This window comes from Lithobates pipiens, unplaced genomic scaffold (genome assembly GCF_037356315.1).
Source record: "Lithobates pipiens isolate NorthernLeopardFrog02 unplaced genomic scaffold, aLitPip1_a1.2 Scaffold_16, whole genome shotgun sequence".
NCBI classification, from domain to species: domain Eukaryota; kingdom Metazoa; phylum Chordata; class Amphibia; order Anura; family Ranidae; genus Lithobates; species Lithobates pipiens.
Window position 1 is genome coordinate 616,737,097 of NW_027507748.1, and position 25,162 is coordinate 616,762,258.

The 25,162-nt window shown below is 40.7% G+C and overlaps 1 protein-coding gene across 1 annotated transcript in view; it reads left to right on the top strand.

The window, feature by feature from the left end:
• Window positions 1-25,162, top strand: part of MTUS2 (microtubule associated scaffold protein 2) — a 1,194,608-nt gene that overhangs the window by 986,905 nt on the left and 182,541 nt on the right. The window contains exon 9 of the mRNA XM_077484081.1: window positions 4,448-4,659. Coding sequence (XP_077340207.1) covers window positions 4,448-4,659 — 212 coding nt within the window. The remainder of the gene's footprint in view (window positions 1-4,447; window positions 4,660-25,162) is intronic.

A 25,162-nucleotide genomic window follows, 5' to 3' on the forward strand; every position in this document is an offset into this window, starting at 1 on the left:
AGCCCACACACGAGCGGATTGTCCGCTAAAATGTGTTTCGACAGACTAAGTACGCCATACAGTCCGCTCGTGTGTACGCGGCATTAGTCTTAATTTATAGCTACCATTCAATTTAGGTATTGTTCGATAATACTAGTCTAATGTTGGCTCATATACTACTAAATCCTGTCATTATTCACTAATTAATATAACTGATATCTTATACTCTATTGATATGGAGGCTCAAGCTCCAATTTCCTCATATGATTGAGGTTATTATAATGATCATTACATAGTAAATTTCATTTTATTGTATATACAAAAACGTTCAAGTGCTAGCTTACTCATTTTTTTTCTTTATTTATCTTATTTATTTTTTCAGCGCTGACTTACCCCCATCTGTGTCCTCCATTGGACCGGGGGCCTCTGATTTGGCTTGTTGTGCTCAAACAATTTCTTTCCATCTTTTGCCGGTTCCGGGGTTGCGGTGTAGTTGTTGATTAGGGTAAGCGCCGCTGTGTTAGACCACGCACACTGGGATTATTTGTGTTTTTGCAAAAAATTATGTTTCTCCAATATATTATGACATGTATCTTATAGTATGTTGTTTTTTCAAATATTATTTTTTTAATATTTATTGTTAGTTGCACATTCCCCTGAAGAAGCTCATTGCGAAACATGTTGGGAAGAAGTGCGATCACTTCATCAACATTTACTTCTGGGATCCCCATAATCTAATAGTTATGTACTCATTGTCTTCTGTACATTTTTGTACTGTATATTAATGTTTTCTTATTTATTTTTAACATATTTGAATAAAACTACATGAATTTTTAATATATCTTGGTATTACTCTCTTATAAGTTGCACCGTTGAAAAATCCCCTGCTCCATCCTCTCTTCCCCCTTTCCCTTTAGTTATGCAATTTCACACATACTTTTTTAAGCTTTAAATAGAGCATTGGTAGTGTTAGAGCCTTTTTCAAATGTGATTGCAGTCTGTGATCCCAAAATAAAGATCACTCTTCAGTTCCTGTCTATTTTATGGGTGTCAGATAGAACAAAAATACAAGGAAAGCTCCCAAACAGGGACACAGGTCAGATATAATTGTTTTGTTATATCTGGCACAGTGAGATATTATTTTTGTCTGTGTCCCTGTTGGGGAGGTTTAACTCCACTTTCTGTCCATAAACAAGAAGTGAGGGAAAATATCCTTAATTGTCACACTGACAATGTTTATCCACTTAATTTTCGCACCTTTATTACTCTTTTGGGTAAAAAATTCAATTTCTACATTTTAGTTATGGGATTAGTGATTCAGCAGAAACTTTGTCATAACTGATAACTAGATACTGATGATCAGAGATATAAAAGCTGGGCCAAAGAGAAAATCTGAGCAGTTGTTCACTGCTATATGCAGGCAATTGGAGGCTTCTACTATTTGCACCTGCATTATTAGAAATAATGCTAATACAGATTTTCTTTAATCTCTTAGGCTATGTTCACACTTGCGTGTGCAGGAATCACACCTGTTCCTGCACCTGCAACCACCCACAGCAAAAATGTGCTACTCTTCATTCTGAATGGCACCACCTACGCATCTAAACACAGTGAGTTTAAAGCAAAAGCACCATGCGATTTCCCTACGGCTGTGGTTTTTATAAAGTGTGGGGACATTTTTTCTGCATTTCCCACAGGCACAGCAGGCCATTTAAGGAAATGTGCTGCTGTACCCATGCAAATGCTGGCTGCACCAAACGCATATGTGTAAACCAAAGCTTATGGACCAAATGCAGTAGATCTTAATTAGTTATAACAAAAGGCAAAACTTTTTTGTTTTGGACAAAGTGGAGGGGGTTTAAAACACCTGTCAGTTTTTTGTTTTTTATTTATTTAATTGCTGTCTGTGCCCCTGTTAGGGAGATCATCCTCTCTACTTGTCCTGTTTACTGTTATCACCAAAAGTGAGATCCCAAATATTGGGTTGGCCCCAGAACAGGAACAGAAGGGATTTTCTTTTAGGCTGGGTATTAGTGTCACTGGTGATGTCAGTTTCAGTCAGTCAGTTCCCCCCCCCCCCCCAGCATCAGTTAGTTCCAGATTGCCTGTCGCACTATCACAGTCAAGCTAAAAGTTGCTACTTACCACCATTATATGGTTTTGTTAAATCTGAAGGAAAAACTCAGCAGAAAAACTGATAGTGTTTATGGGGCTTTATTGGGACTTTTTTTACCAAAGACATTTAGAAAAATACATTTTGACCAAAATTTCAGAAGAAATTCGATTTTTTTTATTGGATATGTTTTATAGCAGAAAGTAAAATATATATATATATTTTAAATTTTTGGAATTTTTTTGTTTATATAGCAAAAAATAAAAACCCAATGGTGATCAAATACCACCAAAAGTAAGCTCTATTTGTGTGAAAAAAATGTATATAAATTGTGTTTGTTTTGCATGACCACACAATTACCAGTTAATGTAGCGCAGTGCTAAATAGCAAAAAAATGGCCTGCTCATGAAAGGGGTACTGTAATACCTCCCAGAACTGAAGTGGTAAATGTGTACAGTGCCTTGAAAAAAGTATTCATGCTAAATTTTCCACATTTTGTCATGTTACAACCAAAAATGTAAATGTATTTTATTGGGTTTTTATGTGATAGACCAACACAAAGTGGCACATAATTGTGAGGTGGAAGGAAAATTATAAATGTTTTTCAACATTTTTTACAAATAAATATGTGAAAAGTGTGGCGTACATTTGTATCCAGCCCACTTTACTCTAATACCCCTAATTTAAAAAAGTGGAACCAATTGCCTTCAGAAGTCACCTAATTATTAAATAGCGTCCACCTGTGTGTAATTTAATATCAGTGTAAATACAGCTGTTCTGTGAAGCTCTCAGCAGTTTGTTAGAGAACCTTAGTGAAAAAACAGCATCATGGAGGCCAAGGAGCACACCAGACAGGTTAGGGATAAAGTTGTGGAGAAGTTTATAGCAGGGTTAGGTTATAAAAAAATATCCCAAGCTTTGAACATCTCACAGAGCACTGTTCAATCCATCATCAAAAAATGGAGAGAGTATGGCACAACTGCAAACCTACCAAGACATGGCCATCCACCGAAACTGACAGACCGGGCAAGGAGAGCTTTAATCAGATTAGCAGCCAAGAGGCCTATGGTAACTCTGAAGGAGCTACGGAGATCCACAGCTCAGGTGGGAGAATCTGTCCACAGGACAACTATGAGTCATGCACTCTATTAATCTGGTCTTTATGAAAAGTGGCAAAAAGAAAGCCATAAGAAGTCCCGTTTGCAGTTTCCGAGAAGCCATGTGCAGGACAGAGCAAACATGTGGAAGAAGGTGCTCTGGTTGGATGAGACCAAAATGTAACTCTTTGGCCTAAAAGCGAAACCCTATGTGTGGCAGAAAACTAACACTGCACATCACCCTGAAAGCACCATCCCCACTGTGAAACATGGTGGTGGCAGCATCATGTTGTGGGGATTTTTTTTTTTCAGCAAGGACAGGGAAGCTGGTCAGAGTTGGTGGGAAGATGGACGGAGCCAAATACAGGGCAATCTTAGAAGGCGGAGGTTCACCTTCCAGCAGGACAACAACCCTAAACATACAGCCAGAGCTACAATGGAATGGTTTAGATCAAAGCATATTAATGTGTTAGAATGCCCCCGTCAAAGTCCAGACCTAAATCCAATTGAGAATATGTGGCAAGACTTGAAAACTGCTGTTCACAGACGCTCTCCATCCAATCTGACAGAGCTTCAGCTATTTTGCAAAGAAGAATGGGCAAAAATGTAATTTTCTAGATGTGCAAAGCTGGTAGAGACATACCAAAAAAACTTGCAGCTATAATTGCAGTTAAAGGGGGTTCTACAAAGTATTGACTCAGGGGTGGCTAAATGCACACCACACTTCTCACATATTTATTTGTAAAAAATGTTGAAAACCATTTATCATTTTCCTTCTACTTCACAATTATATACCACTTTGTGTTGGTCTATCATATAAAATCCCAATAAAATACATTTACATTTTTAGTTGTAACATGACAAAATGTGGAAAACGGCAAGTGGTATGAATACTTTTCATACCACCAAGTGGTTGAATACAACGCACTGTAGATGTTATTTAAAAGTACTGTATGTTTCTCATGCTAGAACACATAAATGTGCATAATTGTTTTTCTATGGTACTTTCTCTGAAAATTGTTATGTACATAAATTTCCATCATGCTTCAAAATCCTCTCCACATGCTTCATCCTAGAAGCAGGTGAATGTTCTCTTTGGGAATATATTATAGAGTTTAAGTCATTCTTGGGTTCTTCTTTCAATTTATCAGTTTTTTATTTTATTTTGCGTGATCAGAAAAGTCTGCTAATTGTTGTGGAACAAAAATATATGACATGTAACAATGCTAAAGCTAAAAATTGTTTTCATCCCTTTCAGGACACCCCAAGCTGAAGCCAAGCATTGTAAAGAATGGTTATCCTGCCAAATCGGAGACAACCACCAGAGATCCAGATCGCCACTGTGCACACAGACTGAAGGAGAAATGTGAGGAGAAGACTAAAGAACTTTTGTTTATACAAGAAGAGTTTAAAAAAGCCAGCTGTGCATTTGTCGTATTTGCAGTGACAACACAGTATTTCTTTAGTAAGGTAAGAAAACCAAACGTCTTTACCATTATTCATGTCAATTGTTTCATTACCTTTTAAACTACATCCCAATTGAAAAAATACATTTGTCGGTAGATAAACCCTGGCACGTCTAATGTAGGCAAAACATTTTTAAGAAAACTTTGATTGGCAGATATAGGTGATGCCACAGTATCTTGCTTGCTACAGATACAAAATGATGCAGTTGTAATGTACAGCAAAACTTGTAAAGCTTGTATCTTTTTTCATTTCTTCACAGAATCTAGTTGGGTGACTGGTTCTACAGCGTTGACTGTAGGCACCATACTAGATAGGTGCAGCGGTTCAGATTGCCTGGAAGCCTCTGGTCTTTCAGGGGATACAACACTAGGGATATGACTAGGTTCATCAGGAGCTACTGATGACATAAGTGTGCTGTGCCCTTCCCTTTAGTGTTAGTCCCGCTCCTATTTTTTGAAGACATTTACAAGCTACAAAAAGGGAGTAGCTGGGTGTAATATTAAAACTCCCCCGTATGTTCACTGCACACAGGTGTCCAGCCTCTGGCTAGCTTGACTGATTGTTACAATCACGGGGACACCCCACAATAAGTAAAAAAGGGGGTTTCATATATCCATCTAAAGTAGATATTTTCCAGCACACCATGGATCAACACAATGTAGCGTCCAAACAGATAATCTATTGTATGATCACAACACAAGGAGAGTGTAACGTTACGGAGTTACGCAGGACCCCTTCATCAAGCATGGTTTGTGACATGAACCAGTATCCAACTGGTTGTTGCTGCAGCACCCACATTTTGAAAGCTTATCCAGGAACATGTGCAATGGGAATTTGAAGTATCAAATATTCGTCCAGGCGTAGGGCAGCTTAGAAACTAAGAGCCCAATCACGGCAGGTTCCTGTCGCTTGAGTACCTTCAAGGACTGGGTACCCATTTTTCATGTTTAGGGTTCACTCCCCTGCACCTGTACAGCACCCTGCAGGAGTGCCTAAGCGCTGTGGTGTCCAGGATTCCACTTCACAAGGTCCAGCGACCAGAGGTCACATTACAGGCAAAACCTTGCAGGATCTTGTGTCTTCTTAGCAAGGCTCGGGTACCATTTATCTAAGCATATATAGCCTGTGTCAAATGGATCTGATCGGTCAATCCATGGTTCATTTAATAACCATTTGTGGGACTAGAGACCTGCTGCTCAGAAAGCTCAAACAAACCGGCCTATCCACTTTGCAGACACTGGTAAAAAAAACTGATGTACTTGCTGTATGGGAGGTGTTATATAGGGGATCACTTCCTGTCTAAGACTTTGTCTACCAGTGTCCATTCACCTAGAGATGGCATATAACCCAGTAGGTAATTAATATTAGCCTAACTCTGTGTCCCATGATGTATGGAAAAGAGATAGCTAATTTTGATTGAAAGGGTTTAGTTCTGCTTTAATATAAACATGACTGTATTGTATATGTATTATTATTATTCATTTATATAACTCCACTATCTAATACATAATCAATAGGTACACACAAATACAGTTGAAGAGGACTTTTCATGTGTCATTTCTTCCACTTCATTTAGATTTTAAGCTCTTGTAAGCAGGTTCAAGTATTTGAATCCTTGTATATTTCTTTATAATCTCCTCATTTTGGGCTTCATGGTGGCTATTATGGTTAGCACTCCTTGGATCTCTGGGTTCAAATTCCACCAATTCCACAAGGAATCTGCATGTTGTCAGTATGATTTTATGGGTATCCTTGGGGCTTTCCCTGTCATCAGATGCATGGCAGTTGACATAGATGAACCTTACCAGCAGATTTAACAGGAAAAGACAAAGAAAAATCCTGCAGAAATATTTCAACACTCTCAATGCAATCAACAGAAGGAAAACCACCAGGACTTTTGTTTTCAGGTTTGGGGGCTGGAAACACTACTATTTTTAGTGATTTATCCTTAAAAGGTATGCATTTCTGAATTCACTTGTTGCATGCTTTTTCTGGTCAGGGGCTCAATGTATTAATGACCAAGACAGCCAACCAGCTAGCATTTTGGATAGGGTCAGTGATTAATTGGCTTCCTCCAGATTGGCCCTGTAGTGTGTGGGAGTGATGTAGGGACACTTTTTATGTTTTATATATTTATGTTTTTTTAATTGGCATTATATAGTCAGTAATTTGCTAGGTTTCATGTTGACCCTACATACTAAATAAAAGCCAAATAAGGCTTTAAAATATCTGATTAAGATATACTGTATAAAGAGGTGTTATACAAAAATATAATAATGATAATAATAATAATAATAATGACAGAAATAATAATGATAATGCAAGCCCACAACTCTATGTGCCCTGTACCTTACTATGTTGGGCCTTTATACATTCTGGAAATACATTATATCTTTGCAGAATATGCTGACCATATACTATATAAAGAGAATTATTGCAAAAATCTAATAATAATACAAGCCTATATTGTATAATGAGATTTTTTTAGAAGGACATTATGAGTTAGTTGAAGTGTAATATATCAGATAAAACCAGAGGGAAAGATGTGTGCTGAGTCTGTTGCATGCTAGAGGAAAACACCAGCAAGTAATTTATATGTGGAGTGGGAGGGAAATTGAAGAAGACAGCTCAAGTGTTATGGAATCAGAGAATACAAGACAGAAATACAAATGAAGCTTCTGGGAGGACAGACCTGTGTGTATTTACTGACCATCATGCAGACATGTATTACCATATATGACATGCTGTAATTCTTTCAGACACTTTAACAATGCATGGTGCTACTGCAGGGAGTAAACAATGCCTCATATTTATAGATTGTATTCTTATTACACTAAATACTGATGCAACATTTTCCATAAAGAAAACACTAGATTTCACTGATTTCATTTTATACATTCCTGAGTTTTTCTCCCATTTGTATCACAGAGGAAATGGTACAGTATGGTGCTAATCATCATCATAAGCCACCATCCCTGAAACATGGGAGAAACAAAAGAATACCCTCTATACCAAAATGAGGACTATTATGGGCTACATGTAAAAATAAGAAAACATATATCATAAAAGGTTACAATTTTATTGGTACAAACATTATAAACAAACGTGGCTAAGTATAACATGTTTCACATATAGCTAACAGGATATCAAAATGCCAGTGCAGTAATATTGAGATCACATAAATGATCAGATGGTAAAGCACCCAACTCGTTTCGCAGTGACCTTCTTCATCAGGAGTGCCATATATACTGTAGTTACAAAGAATAACTATAATTTAAAAAGTACAAACAATAAATATTTAAGATGACATATAGAGAAATAGACAATATGATGTATGGAAATCAATACTGACCTAAGTGTGCAATGAAAAGACACATACAGCCACAAGTTAAAATCACTTTAAAAGCAGTGTCAATGCCATCCCGCTGGTCCGTCAGAGTAAATGCCCCCAACTTTCTGCTACTGGGGCCACCTGAGAGCAATAGGGACAGTGATCAAATTGTTACTAACAAAAAATAAAAAGAATATAATTAAAGTAATATATTTTGAAAATGAGAATATCAAAGAAACTACTAATGGAATAAATGGAATAAAAAGACAGCAGAGTCTTGTGTATAACACATAGATCTGGCTAGACACAGAGACGTAATTAATAACCAGCCAACCAAAGAAAGGCAAAACATATACAAGAAAGCCAAGAAGTAATTGAATGGTCTCCTGAAGAAAACTTTCCAAAAAAGTCTATAAAAGACAATATCATTAAGGCCAAGGGGTAATGTGGCATTCATTCTGAAAATCCATCTAGCTTTAGACTGGATTAGCCAATTTTTCCAGTCTCCCCCCACAGAAGTTTGGATGGATTCTATCTCATATCAAAAATTGTATATGTGCAAAAATGCCATCCGAGAGGTACCTCGATGTTACATGTTTTCAAGCTTAACAGATATGTATAACTATATGCTCTTCTCAAACATTCTTGTTTGGTCTTACTGACATAGAAACTATTACAAGTACAGGTCAACAGATATATTACCCCATAAGTTTTACAGTTGGCGTAGTGCTTATAGGTACTTTTTTCACCATTCGATAACACTGTAGATTTAGCTATATTCATATACTGGCGATATTTGCAGCCTCCAAAGGTAAAAATACCTGGGTATTTTCAAAGATCATTTCTTTGTGCACCTTTGTGAATTCACTGTGAACTAAATTGTCCCCGATGGACCTTACACGTCTATAGATAAACGCAGGTACCTTGGGGACCAATGTACTTATGCTGTAAGTGGGTCACAAGCCAACAAATGCCAGTATTTGCTTATAATTTTTCTAATCTGTGTATGTTGGTTAACAAGTAGTAGTTATATTCTGAATTGGATTGTTGGTTTCATATTCTTTTGTACTGTATTTTCCTTCCTCTCGGTTTGTGTTTTTTTTTTGTGAGCATGTTTGAATGCTTTTTTGAGGCATGTGGGGGAATACCCTCTTGATAGCAATCTTTTTCTCAATCCGCCTTCAATTTTGAAGCTATGTTCATCAGAGCAATTTTGTAATAGCCTTAAATATTGGCTGAATGGAATGGAGGAAATTAGAGGCTTGGGATGGAAACTTCTAACATGCAATATAGTATTGCCGGCCATAGGTTTGTGATATAGATTACTTGTTAAGCAGCTATCATTGTTTTTGGAGATAGTTACATCAAGTAATGGTAGGGATCCCTGGCTACAGGACATCGCAAAACTAAGGTTAAGCTCACTTATGTTTCATTTAAATGTAAATTCCTGTAGTTTATCCACTCCAATACTCTGAACACATCATCTATGTATCTGTGCCACAAGATCATATGGCCGATATACATGGAGAACTCCTCTGACTCCATAATTGTACTTTACCATTCCCCCAGGTACAAATTTGCATAGAATGGGGCACAACTAGTCCCCATCACTAGGCCCTGTACCTGAAGGAAGGGGGAACTTTATGGTGTAAAATGAAGTCAAGGGATTCAGTAAATGAAAAGAATGTATCTTTGTATCACAGATGGCTGAGTCAGGTTTTCTATTTAGAAAGATCACTAAAAAGATCACAATAGACCCTCCCAAATGATCATATATGCTGAAAGCAGATGACCATTAAAATTAAAATATAACTAAAGGCAAAACTTTTTTTTTACTTTTGGATAGAGTGGGTAGGGATTAGAGCACTTGTCAGTTTTTATTGCTGTCTGTGGCCCTGTTAAGGAGATTGCCCCCTCTCTATTTGTCCTGTTTACCATTATTATTGAAAGTGAAAGTAAAAGAAAATCCCAAATTTTGGGTTGTCCCCAGAAAAGTAATAGAGGGGAAATCTTGCAATGGGGACACTAGTTCTGGTGACCTGGGGGTCCCCAAGGAATTTTCTTTAATTTGCAAACACCACTACCTCCTCTCATATTGTTAAGATCGATGGGGTGGTAGTAGAATAAGGAATATTCTCTATAAAATATAAGCAAAGATATAGCGTGAATGTGCTGCTATTTTGGCTCTACACCTCCCTTAAAGTGGGTAAATATACACAGTCAAATACATATTTTATTGAGCAATTCTAATAAAGGTTATGTTTTAGGTTTAATACCACTGACTTAAGTGCATTGGGGAGCACACCCCTGTTCTGTCAAACAGTTCTGAGATTTACACAGCTCTGCCACACAGCACAGCCCTTTCTGGCAGGGCAGGTGATCTGATTTTTCTCAGCTTCAGTTATGATACACTACAGGTCTCTGCCTCACTCCTACTCTGTGACTGGACAGTAAAAGGAGAAGCAACACACTAGTAAGCTCATCTCTCTGTTATTGTGCTCTCTGCTTCTATTAGAATGCTCCATTTTGGCACATGATAACTGCGATACAATGATTGACTCCTTTTGTTGTGTCTACCTCTCCCAGTCTGAGCTCTGCTGTACAGAGAACTGCAAGAGTTATATAAATTTAGACTCCAGTACTTACACTACTTGCATTTGGAAAATAAATATTAATTTAATGTTGTATTAATAAATGCAAAGCTGCATTCATTTCTATATGTGTGGAGTTTGACTTTAAAGCATTTGTTAACCCCCAAAAAAAAGCACAGATTCTGTTCCTTTAAAGCATGTTACACAGCACAGTACTTGTGCTGTGTAATTTGACACCCTGTAACACCTATAATGCCTGGCTGATCCTGTCTGTCTATACCCTCCCCTCTGCAAACAGACCATGATAATCATGGATGCTGAGCATTGTGGTCTGTTTGCGTGCCTCCCTCATCCGCAGCCTACTCTTCTGTGTCTGTGTCTCCTCTGTCCTCCTTCCCCCTTCTCTCTGTGTGTCAGCGCCCGCCCCCCCATGCTCTCATGTTTCTTTAAAAAAATCCCATCTGCGCTCTAATATACCAATAAATGTCCCTGTGCCAGTGTTAGGTAAAAAAAATATGTTTATCTGTATCTATACCAGCGTGGCTCCCGGCACTTAGCTGACATGGCTCTCACTATCTCCGCTGACATCAGTGGGAGCGCTTGGCCCCTCCCACTGGAACGCGGAGAGGCAGCTGTGCGCCAGAGAACCATGCAGTTATAGATACAGATAAGCATATTTTTTTACCTAACGCAGGCACAGAGACATTTGATAGTATATTACAGTGCAGAGGTGATGTTTTTATATAAGTGGGTTAACAACCACTTTAAGACAGTACTTTAGATTTTTGTATGTCACATGATAGTTGCACAAATTTCTCAATGTTGTCAAAATAATACTTTTAGATAATAAAATGTCCCAGAAAGATAAGTTAAAATAGTTAAATAAACCTTAACCCCTTCACGCCTTTAAGAGTATTAAAAGCCAGGAGGCAGAGGAAGACATTCGGGTTATGTGACCACTGTGATTGGCTGTCACAGTGGTCACATGATCAGAAAGGTTACGATCACAGGTATGCATCAGGAGCTTACCAATTCTCCCTGGCTACCATATAGGGAGCACAATAAGTTGTTTTAACAGGGCCACATACTGTATATGCAGCCACTCTGCTTTAAGGCTCACCCACCAATAGGCCACATATATGCGTGCGACCAGTGCCAAGAGGTTAAATATCACCTGGATTGTTGGAGAGCATACCAGAGGGTAGGTACATACAGTTGTGTGAAAAAGTATTTGCCCATTTTCTGATTTTTTTTTTTGCACACGATGTACCCCTACTCATTCACCTGGGGGGAAAAAATTGTTAATAAAAAAACACAACAGAGGTTTTTAAAATACTTTATTAGACAGCTCCGGGGGTCTTCTTCCATCTTCGGGGGTCTTCTCGCCGGACTCCTCTGCTATCTTCTGCTCTTTTACTAGCGCTTTTACTAGCGGAGGAGCCCAGCTTTCTCCTTTGTTGCCGCCGCCGTCCAGGGGTCTTCTTCCGACTTCGGGGGTCTTGTCCCGCTCTTCGGTTCTTCTTGCCAGGCCTCCGCTTTCTTCTTCCAGCTCTTTTACTAGCGTTGGCCTGGTCTTGTCGCTGTCGCCGCCGCCTTCTGCTTCTTCTTTCTTCTTCCTGCTTCTTCTTTCTTCTTCTTCTCTTCTTCCGATGTTGGCACGACGGGACTGTGATATCATAAGGGGAGGAGTCACCATGTGACATCACCCGGGGGCCCCGTCCCTTATCCCTATATAAGTCGCCGCACAAAGCGTCCCTGCCATTATGGCCAGAGAAAGCATTGTGTCAACATCGGAAGAAGAGAAGAAGAAGGAAGAAGAAGCAGGAAGAAAAAAGAAGAAGAAGCAGAAGGCGGTGGCGACAGCGACAAGACTGGGGGAGGAGGAGTCTGGCGAGAAGACCCCCGAAGACGGAAGAAGACCCCCGGAGCTGTCTAATAAAGTATTTTAAAAACCTGTGTTGTGTTTTTTTATTACCACTTTTTTTTTCCCCCCAGGTGAATGGGTAGGGGTAAATCATACCCCATACCCATTCACATAGGGTGGGGGGGCCAGAATCTGGGGGCCCCTTATTAAAGGGGGCTCCCGGATTCTGATAAGCCCCCCGCCCGCAGACCCCAACAACCAACGGCCAGGTTTGTCGGGAAGAGATCCTTGTCCTCATCAACATGGGGACAAGGTGCTTTGGGGGCGGGGGGCCGCGGCCAGGGTTGTCGGGAAGAGGCCCTTGTCCTCATCAACATGGGGGCAAGGTGCTTTGGGGGGGCGCTCGCTTGTCCCCACCAACTTTTCTGACCGGCCGGGCTGCGTGCTCGGATAAGGTTCTGGTATGGACTTTGGGGGGACCCCACGCCGTTATTTCGGCGTAGGGGTTCCCCTTTAAATCCTTACCAGGTGACGGGGCTGGCAAGGTTTCAGTCTCGCCGATGGAGGCGGCGACATTTCTGGGGGGAAATTACATTCTGTGTACAGAATACCTCCAGGTAGCCATATTGAATTGCTATTTACAGAAAATTACAGAGTTGCAGATTGAAAAGCAAAGGTGATTTTTAATAACACTCAATTATGATATGACTTGAGTTGCAATTGTATATGCCAGGGCTCAAAATTTCAAGTTCTAGGCTACTAGCCAGGCCTCAAGGGCTACTCGCCACCAGTTGCCCCACCCAACCCCTACGCTACCCTGCCCCTAATTCCACCCCTAAACACGCCCCCTCATAAATTATCTCATGAAATGGCGCTTAAATGTTTTATGCAGAATTAAGTTATAAAAATAAATATTAACAACAACTTTATCAGTGCCCATCAGTGCAGCCTCACCTGTGCCCAACAGTACAGCCTACCTGTATCCATCAATTCTGTTTCACCTGTGCCCAACAGTGCAGCTTCACCTGTGCCCAACAGTGCAGCTTCACCTGTGCCCAACAGTGCAGCTTCACCTGAGTCCATCAATGCAGCCTACCTGTGTCCATCAATGCAGCCTACCTTTGCCCAGCAATGCAGCCTACCTGTGCCCAGCAATGCAGCCTACCTGTGCCCATCAATGTAGCCTACTTGTGCCCAACAAAGCAGCCTCACTTGTGCCCATTAATGCAGCCTACCTGTGCCAAATAATGCAGCCTACCTGTGCCCATCAATGCAGCCTACCTGTGCCCAACAATGCAGCCTCACATGTGCCCATTAATGCAGCTTACCTGTGTCCATCAACACTGCCTACCTGTGTCCATCAATGCAGCCTACCTGTGTCCATCAATGCAGCCTACCTGTGCAGGAGAAGAGAGGAGAGGAAGAGGTTTGCTGGCCGGATCATCAAAACGCCAAGGAACATCCCTGTTACAGCTTTCTGGGGAGTGGGAAGCTCCTTGCTCCCGCTTCCTCTCAGGAAAGAATCCCTCCAAGCTTCTCCTGTTGGCAGGATCTTCCCAGGCCAGCACCTGAGCCCCGGCCCAAGGCAGAGCAGGGTTTGCTTTAAGGGCAACTGACAGCCTCCTCACAACAACATCTCCATTTTCCACCTGACTTCCTTGCCAGCATGACTCATCAATATCTACGGGCTCACTTAGACCCCTGCCAGGCCTATCACCTGGGGATTGGATAAGCTCCCCCTAAATATGCAGGACTAGCCTCCACACTCTGGTCTCTAGAATGTTCTCCAACTCTCTAGAACCAGGGGGAGGCACCAGTGAGCCGTCTGTATCAGTCATGCTGCCCTGAACTCTAATACCCCTGACCCAGATTCACAGACTCACAGGGTTTAGGCGTGAGTCATAATATATTTTACCTACTCTGATACTAGTAGCACACTAGAGGATGCTACATACCCACAGCTATACTGATAATATGCATGGTCTTTATAAGAAATCTCCTAAACATGACACTGGCTGTGCCTTCTTACACTGCACTTTTCCTTCCTCAATATTTTTATACAATGCAAATATCCATCATGGATGCACTTGATCAAAAATAAAAACAATTAATTATACTATATCTAAAATCACACAATTAGTGGAACACTCCCCTAATGATGGCACTTCTGTTTGTGTACAAGACCATTCTAGTTTTCAATTCTGTAATGCTGTAGTTCAGATTTGATTGCTGAATAGTCTAGATAGTTTTGTAATAAAACCCAATATGAGGCAGTATTACGGCAGTAATAAAGACATTGAATATAAGCTGCTTGCTGTTGGATTTTTTTTTTTACTCCTTCAAGTATGTTTATCTTTCTAGATGTAATCCACAGATCAATCAAACTACATTTTTCCCTATAGGAAGGTGACAGGGGTGAATTTGAACATCAGCTTTGCAGCTTCTTGTTAAAAAAAATTACAGGGTTCAAAGACATTTGTCTCACCCTACAAATGACCAGATTGATCTGGTCATGAAGAGTGCACAAGCTGATGCATACAAACCCATTACTGTTTCTTTCTATTGATGAGATCCTTCGGGATACCTGAGGTTCAGTATCCAACAAAAGCAGATATCATTCTTCTTAAAGCATCAAAATCTAAGCATTTAATTTGCTTGACCAGCTCTCGGTTTATTAAAGGATAACTCACCATAATGATCTAAGCTTGTGCAGGAAGCCAACAGTCAATGGCACTTATTGAGAAGTGTAATCCAATAGAGAATAATGATTTTTTACTTAATGACTGGAGGTCTGTGGATACTGCATTGAAACTGCAGTAGAAAGGTCATGTACACTGCTGGATCAGTAATTCATGAGGTCCCACTGGTTTTCTCTCCCACATAGTTATTACATTCATTTTGCATAGGATTATTGATGGTTATGGATATTTATGGTATATCTAAAATATAACAGAATGTAGTAATAGTTTTCCCGAATTTCTTGGATTGTGTACTGTCTTCTGTAGAACATTTGTAATACCTGTACTAATGTATAGCCTACACTGCAAAATGTAAATATTGATTTATATAGATTAAGAGCTTGTTTTTTAAGGACAGGTTCCCATGTCCTCAGATTTAACAGTTTTTGGACAATTTAAACAAAAAATTTTAATGGTCAATTCTTCCAATATTATCAATAACCATGCAATCTGGGGTCATCCTATCAGTCTATCATATCAATATTTTTTTTTACAATTGGTGTATCTGATCTTGCAATCTATTGACAAATAAAAACATGTTTATATAAATTTTTTATAACATCAAGAAAAACTGTTAAAGGTTTGGTCTGTCCACAATTATGGATGTTAGTTTCTTGTATGTCCCAAAAATGCAGACAACAAGCCCCTTCTGGAGTTGTAGGCTTTGTCCCCCACAAAAAAACTGGTAATATTGGGGCAGGAGGAGGGTGGATACAGTTCAAAGCTTACCCACGCTGAATTATATGATCCCAAAGGCTATACTCAAAACGTTATCTAGGTTTGAACTTTAGGATGTGGCCTCAGTTTTGAGTAGGAAACTCCTATATGTGTCATTGCATCTGTGTCATTGTAATAATAGCAGGGCTGAAGGTTACAAACAAGTGTCTCTCCACTGACCATACATAGCAGTTAAAATTTCACTTGGGAAGCAAGTGTGTAATATGTCAATATGGATCCTAGAGGAATCTGAAAGGAAGCAGTTCGGTCCTGACTTTTTGTGTAGCTCTGCTCTGCATGGATATGCAACCTGTTTATATGTAGGCGAAATTTTGAAAATAAGAACCCACTACACCTCAGTGTAAAGGAAAACTAGTTGTATAGAGTAAAGGAGGATTATAACCCCTCTAGGTTTTTTTTTCCTTTTTTTGCCATCTGTTTCCCTTCACTTTCTGTCCCATAGCCAAAACAGGAAGTGAGAGAAAATCCCTCCAAAGTGAGGGAATCCCAGAGTGTCACTAGAACTAGTGTCCCCATTGGAATATCTCCTCTATTAGTCTATTATCTATTAGTGTTTTTCAATGTCAACCCAAAACTTTGGATTTTCTTTTACTTTCCCTTAAACAGGTGTAAACAGGACAAATAGAGAACGTGAATCTCCCTAAAGGTGGAACGTGCAGCAATAAAAACGGACAGGTTTTCTACTCCCTCCCCCCCCTATCCAAAACTTAAAAATATTTATACTTTACTCAACATCTACCTAAATATAAAATACAATTTGTGAATAGAAAATGGTTGCGAAGACAGAAGGCTGTTTATCTGAATACATTCTATGCATTCAGATAAACAGCCTAATACTTTCCTGAGCCCCATCTCGATCCAGCGATATTTCACGAGAGACTCAGCTGTCTGGGACTCTCCTCCTCATTGGCTTAGTAAGCAGCGAAGTGCCAAAGTCAGTGAGTCAATGAGGAGAGAGAGGGCGCGGAGTGGGGTGAGGCTGTGGCTCTGTGTCTGAATGGACACACAGAGCAGCGGCTCGGGTACCCCAATAGCAAGCTGCTTTGCTGTGGGGGCATTAAACAGGAGGGAGGGGCCATGAGCATGCCGACGAGGGACCCGAGAAGAGGAGGATCCAGGCTACTCTGTGCAAAACTAACTGCACAGAGCAGGTAAGTATAATATGTTTATTTTTACACAAAAAAAAATTGTGGTACAATTTTCCAAGACATTATTAGCTTATTTTAAAATATAATATTATACGCAAAAAATGATATTATGAAAATATTAAATAGTACTATTTAATATACAATATAAATTGTACACATTGTTTTGTAGATTGTGTTTAACCTGAAGTGGAAAAGTTTTGGTAAATTACATAACCATTTTCACAGGCACTGAGAGAGGATAAAAACCTGAACAAAAATATTCACTAATAAAACAGGTGCGCTATCACGTTAAATGCTGGTTCACACAGGGTCCGACTCTGAAGCTGTCCCACACAGCGCGACATCAGAGCTTCTTTAAGCTTCTTCTTCTTTAAGCTTCTTCAATGACTTCTTTAAGAGAAGTCAATGCAAGCTGCTCCAAAGTCTCCCCAAAGTAGTACAATGACCTTTTTCTAAGCTGGAGCCACTTGCGTTGCTCTTATTAGAATGGTTCCATTGTACTGAATGGAGCATGACTTGTCAGGCTGATAAGTCGCCTGACAGGTGGACCCTGTGTGATCCGGCACTACAAGTCAAAACATCAAAGTAAACAATATCAGTAAGGCCCCTTTCACATGGGCTGTCCGATCGGGTCCTCCTGTCAATTTTTCCGGGAGACCTGATCAGACCCTCCATTCAACCCTATGGAGTGGTGGATATCAGTGGACACATGTCTGCTGGAATCCACCGTTATCTGATCCGATCCTGTCCGCAAAATCCAAACAGATGGAGTTCCTATTTTACATCAGTCTGGTGGATCAGATATGATCTGATGAAAACAGACAAGTGGTCAGTTTTCATCCAATCTCTTCATAGAGGAGAACAGGACTGAGTTTGTCCCCACTCTGTTCAGTAACCGGAAAAGGACCTGTCATCTGCAAGTGTAAATGAGCCCTTAACCACTTAAGCCCCGGACCAATTGTCAGCCTAAGGACCAGAGGTCTTTTTACAATTTCTCACTGCGCTGCTTTAACTGGTAATTGCGAGGTCATGCAATGTTGTACCCAAACAAAATTTGCATCCTTTTCTTCCCACAAATAGAGCTTTCTTTTGATGCCATTTTATTGCCTCTGCAATTTTTTTTTTTTTTGCGATATAAACGGAAAAAGTCTGAAAATTTAAAAAAAAAAAAAAAAGATATTTTCTACTTTTTGTTATAAGAAAAATCAAATAAACTAAATTTTAGTCATACATTTAGGCCAAAATGTATTCAGCCACATGTCTTTAGTAAGTAGTCTTTTGATTTCACTCCTCACTACCTATCACAGTTTTGAAGGCCATAAAATGCCAAGATGGCACAACTCCCCCCCCCAAATGACCCCATTTTGGAAAGTAGACACCCCAAGCTATTTGCTGAGGGGCATGTTGAGCCCATTGAATATTTTTTTTGCCCCAAGTGATTGAATAATGACAAAAAAGTTGTCACTAAATGAAATATTGCTCACACATGCCATGGTTATATATGGAATTGCACCCCAAAATACATTTTGCTGCTTCTCCTGAGTATGGGGATACCACATGTGTGGGACTTTTTGGAAGCCTAGCCACCTACGGGGCCCCGAAATCCAATCACCACCTTCAGGATTTCTAAGGGCGCAAAATTTCTCCTCACTACCTATCATAGTTTCGAAGGCCATAAAATGCCAAGATAGCACAAAACTCCCCCAAATGACCCCATTTTGGAAAGTAGACACCCCAAGCTATTTGCTGAGAGTCATGGTGAGTATTTTACAGCTCTCATTTGTTTTTGAAAATGAAGAAAGTAAAGAAAAAAAATGTTTTTATTTTTTCAATTTTCAAAACTTTGTGACAAAAAGCGAGATCTGCAAAATACTCACCATACCTCTCAGCAAATAGCTCGGTGTCTACTTTCCAAAATGGGGTCATTGCGGGGGGGGGGGGGGGTTTGTGCCATCTGGGCATTCCATGGCCTCCGAAACTGTGATTGGCAGTGAGGAGTGAAATAAAAAACACCCTTAGAAAGCCTGAAGGCGGTGCTTGGTTTTCGGGGTCCCGTATGCAGCTAGGCTCTCAAAAAGTCTTACACATGTGGTATCCCCATACTCAGGAGAAGCAACGGAATGTATTTTGGGGTGTAATTTCACATATGTCCATCGCATGTTTGAGCTATATATCATTTAGTGACAACTTTGTGCAAAAAAAAAAAATATTTTTCCCGCAACTTGTGTCAAAATCTAAAATATTCCATGGACTCAACATGCCTCTCAACAAATAGCTTGGGTGTCTACTTTCCAAAATGGGGTCATTTGGGGGGGGGGGGTTTAACTGTCCTGGCATTTTATGCACAACATTTAGAACCTTATGTCACACATCACCCACTCTTCTAACCACTTGAAATCAAAGCCCTTTCTGACACTTTTTGTTTACATGAAAACATATTAACATAATTACGTTGAACCCCCAAACATTATAAGGCCCTACAGATTAAAATGGTGGGTGTTGCATTTTTTTTCCCACAGAGTATTTGTGCAGCGATTATTCAAACGCATTTTTTTGGGAAAAAAATACACTTTTTTAAATTTTAATGCACTAAAACACACTATATTGCCCAAATTTTTGATTAAATAAAAAAGATGATCTTAGGCCGAGTACATGGATATGAAACACGACATGCTTTTAAATTGTGTACAAACACGCAGTGGCGACAAACTATATACATTTTTAAAAGCCTTTACAGGTTACCATATTAGATTTACAGAGAAGGTCTACTGTTAAAGGGGGGGACAGTTGTGCTTTTTTTTTTTTTTTTTTTAACAGTTCCTTACATTTTTTATTTTTTTTAATCATTTTTATTGTTATCTTAGGGAATATAAATATCTCCTATGATAGCAATAGGTAGTGACAGGTACTTTTTTTTTTTTTTTAAATGGGGTCTATTAGACCCTAGATCTTTCCTCTGCCCTCAAAGCATCTGATCCCACCGTTCGGTGTGATAAAATGCTTTCCCAATTTCCCAATGGTGCTGTTTATATCTGGGAGGGGGGGCATTCCTTCCCACTGATTGTAAAAGCAGTCTAGAGGCTAATTAGCCTCTAGGATTGCTTTTACATGAAAGCTGATCCCTGGCTGAAAAGAATGATACCAAGATGATACCTAAACCCGCAGGCATCATTCTGGTATAATCATTCAAAATCCAGCAACATGCCAGTACGTTGCTGGTCCTTGTTGGACATATCTTGTAATCTTTTTTTTCATGCAGCCTGTTGGCTGAATGAAAAAAAGAGATTAATTGGTGGGTATGCCCATTATTATAATTCCTCCCTTCATCCACCCATGTCTAATGATGGGCATACATGCACCATTTATATATGCCAAAGCATGGGGGCATCCTCCCGCAAAAGTTATGCCACGCACACAAGGTCAAACTTTTCCACGGGCAAGCCTCCGTTGGAATTTCGACCGTATGTGCATGTCATTAGGAGCAAATGGCTCCTCCACCCCTGCTGCCCCCAAGCTTCGGCATATATGCTTTTTTTTTAACTGTGGTGGTGAAATCACCTCCCACAGCGTTGGAGTCACGGCTTTATGTATCGTGGGAGCAAATGCTGTTGCTGTCAAGATAAATAAATCCACGCTGCAACTGAATGGCATACCTGCCAAGCAAATTATGGTTAACATTAAAACAAAGTAACATTACAGTATAAGACCTTACGATACCATACCTGCAAAGCAAATAACAAAAAAAAAAAACAGTCAAAAATAAAACATTTTTTAACGCAACCTGTGCTAAAATATATATGCCGAAGCATGGGGGCATCCTCCCGCAAAAAAGTTATGCTGCGTAAATATGGTCGGACTTTTCCATGGGCAAGCCTTCCATCGGAATTTCAACCGTATGTACGCGGCATTAGGAGCAAAATTGCTCCTCCACCTCTGCTGCCCCCATGCTTTGGCATATATGCTCTTTTTTTTTTTTAACTGTGGTGGTGAAATCACCTCATACAGCACTGGAGTCACGGCTTTATGTATCATGGGAACAAACGCTGTTGCTGTCAAGATAAATAAATCCAGCTGAATGGCGCACCTGAAAACAAAAAAATGGTTAACAATAAAACACAGTAAACAGTAAAGTATAAAAAATTACATACCTGAAAAGTAAGCATGATAACACATAATAAAACATTGCAGAATAGAATATAGTAAAAAAGAGCAACAATAGAGAGAGAATAGAGAGAGAGAACAATAAAACGACAACTATTTTTGGTTTTTATATTTTATATTTTTTTGTGTTTTTTTTTTTTACAGTTTTTTTTGTAACTGTAATTGTAACAACTGTAACGGTTCGGGTCTCTCAAAATGAGATGGCATCTTGGGAGAACCTGTGTAAGTGTGTCCTAGTCTGTGAAATGATTTACCCTAGCTAAAACTTCACTAGTGTGTAGTAGCGTTCAAAACATTCACCAATGCAAAGACCAGGATTGTCAGGACAGAGTGGACAATAATAACAGGTGTCACGACTATATCTACGCTTGGAACAGACACGGCATCTTCTTTGGGGGGCTCGTTGGGTAGGGGTACTCTCGAGGACATATGGAAAATGCCTCTCATGCAGCCGGCTTACTGCATTTGGTTGGGAATGGTGAGGTGCAGAACCGTCTGGATACAGGAGGTCTGTAACAATCTCTTTCTGGAATATAAGAAAGTGCTACCTGAAGCTCTGTATAGCACATGAGCGTTCAGCAAAGCCAATTGAAATAACTAAACAGACACTTTTTTGTACCAGCGTCTGGCCTTACGGGCAGCTAGATACGGTGCCAACACTTGGTCGTTGAGGTCCACCTCTCCCATATTTTGGTTATAGTCATGGACACAGAGGGGTTTCTCCACAACACCAGTCGCTGTAGTAATTTGGACTGTCGTGTCTGCATGAAGGGAGGTAAGAACTAAAACATTCTTATTATCCCTCCACTTCATAGTGAGCAAGTTATTACACTGCAAGCAGGCTCTCTCCCCCAGCGTAAGACGAGAATCTACAAGCCACTGGGGAAAGCCCCAGTGATTAGGTCGCACGGTGCCACATGCTCCAATCTGCTGATCAAACAAATGACTAAACAGTGGCACGCTTGGGTAATAATTGTCCATGTACAAGTGGTACCCCTTTCCGAATAAGGGTAACATCAAGTTCCACACTATCTTGCCAGCGCTCCCTATGTAATCTGGGCAGTTCTCCAGCTCTACGTGTTGTCCTGTCACAGAACTTATAGAGCCTGTTGCCCTGTTACAGAAATTATAGTGATTGACCCCGTATCTGGCATGCTTGCTGGGAAGGTACCGTTTGAAAGACAAGTGGCCAGAAAATTTAGTTCAATGTTTCTTTATTGATTTCAATAAGGCAAACAAGATAAACACTTGAAACAGCATAGCAGATGTTCCGACTAGAGCAGACAGAGGCAAAGAATACAAACTAGGGTTAAGTCACGCAAAACCAGTCCACAACGCAGACTAACTACAGGTGGTTAAATGATGAACATTAGAATTGTAGCATCAGGGACTCATCAACGCAGACAACTTGATTGGGAATAAACAAGGCTGCAAAACGTTAGTTAAAGTGGTTTATAAGGGGCCGAATTTTGTAGAGCCGATCATATTCAGGGTCTCTACGAGGATGACAAAGTTCATTGTCGTTGAAGTGCAAGAACGGCAAGATCTGCTTGTATCGTTTCCTGGACATGGAGGCAGAGAACACGAGCACATGGTCAATTGGGTGCTTGAACCAATACATCCGCAACGTCATGAATTTATGTATGCCCATGTTGAGGAAAAGGCCCAGAAAGGTCTTAAATTCAGAAAACGTAATTGGTTTTCAATCTCTGGCAAGGGAAGGCAACTGGCGATTAGCGATGTGTTGACCAGCATATAAATTTGTTTGGTCTGCAATAGATCTATAGAGATGTTCTGTCAAAAAAACAAATAAAAATCAAGTGGTGTAAAATCAGTTGTTTCCACCTGAATACCGAGTTGGCCAGTAAATGGGGGAAGTATGTGTTCTGCAGAAGTGGTGGGCACCCAATCAGGATTGGCAAATTCTGCAGGAAGGACACTATGGGAACAACAGGCCTGCTTTTGTCTTCTTCTTGGTGGCAGCGGGACACTATTTGTGCTTGCCACCTCGCCAGCTTGAACTGCACTTATGGGACTCGCCACGTTACCACGTGTTACTGCAGTGCTGGATGTACGTCCAGGGTGTACTAGGCCGCTGGTGCTTGCCAGTTCACCAGAAGGAATATCAGCGCTAGTACTGGCTCTCTGCTCCATACAAGAGACCTGCGGTTCTTGCACCTCAACAACATCAGAAGATCAGGATCGGGTACACCTGACCTTAGCAGGGACCTCACCTTCGTTGTTAGAGCTATCAGTCATGGAGCCGCTGTCCTCTACAGGATCGTATTCTGAGCCTGAATCTGACAGATGAGGGACCTCCTCTTCACTATCTGTCATGCTCAGAAACGTGTAGGCCTCTTCACTAGTGTACCTTCGATTTGCCATTTTGGGCTCTAAATTTACTGGTACAACTAGTGAGATTCACAAGTAAAAAAGCACCTAGGCTGTCAGCAACTGTATAAAACGCTACCAAAAAAAACTTTTAGCGATCGCAGTGATCAGGCCTGACTCTGCGAATGCAGTGTTGTGTTTTGTAAGTGACAGTGATCGATCAATACTACACTTGGGTGGGCTGGGCTAGGCTGGGCGGAGGGGCAAAACGCAGGTGCTAGCAGGTATCTGGGCTGATCCCGCTAACAATGCATTTTTTGGAACCCTAAACTGCTGGGGACGCTAGTATAGATCTGACCAGATACTATACCACTAAGGGAGGTGTATGCTTTGCGCGTGAGTGTTAACGATACTGGCACTAACCTTACGCTGCCTGGGGCGATGCAGACCCTATCTGACCCTAAAACCTAATTGATATCACCCACTGGGCGATCAGGGGGTTAAACCTTTATTGGGTAATAAATGGTGTGTGCCCTGATGCTATAAAAAGAAAATTAACTAACCAGCGTCACCCGTAACACATATACGGTGATCACTGGTGAAAGGGTTAACTCTAGGGGCAATCAGGGGGTTAAAACCTTTATTAGGCTGTATATGGGGATACCTAACACTGTAAAAACCTTGCAGTGAACCTAAAATATAACTGGCTACCTAGCGGCACCAGTGACACTAATGCAGCGATAAGAAAAACGATGTGACACTGGCAAAAGAGGGTGAAAGGGTTACCTGGGGGGCAATCAAGGGGTTAAATCTATATTAGGGGGGTAGGGGGCTACCCTGGACCTAAAGGGGCCTAAAGCTAACTGCCCTGACACTTTTTACAGTCACAACTGACACTAAATGCAGTGATCAGTAAATAAATGACCACTGCAATCAGTGAAACTGTGACGGGGGGAGGGCAGGGGGTGATCTGGGGAGTAATCAGGGGGTGATTTGTGTGCCTATGTGTCAGTTTACTGTTGGTGCACTTCCTTGGATGTCTTCTCTCCTCGCCGTTACGGTCAAAAAGACCGCCACAAGGAGAGTGGCATTACTTCCTCCTGCCTGTGTTTACAGTACACAGGCAGGGGAAGCTTCTCATTCGCCAGGAGCGATCGCGAGGGGGTGGCCAGAAATCAGTGGCCGCCCCCTCATCACAGATCGCTCCTGAAGCGAAAACGGACGCTAGCGGGAGGTGGTCCGATCAGACCCCCCACCCGCTGGAGGGCAGGCACATACAGGTACGTGGATGTGCCTGTCCGTGCCATTGTGCCGACATATATATACATGTGTCGGTCCTTAACTGGTTAAAGTGTAAAAATTATGCAAATAAAGATTGACAAATATAAAGTGAAACGCAAAGTTCATAAAAGTGGTGTGCTTCAATATACTCCCAAGTAAAGTATAAAGTGCTGGGCTCTGCGTAGCCGACACTACTGCCATCACCGCATTCAGATGGCATTTGTTTGTTTTGTAGGTTACTTAACAAAAAAAAGGTGACAACACCCACAAACACCAGGTGCACACACTCCATGCAACTGACCTCTAAATTATAGGAGGTCAAC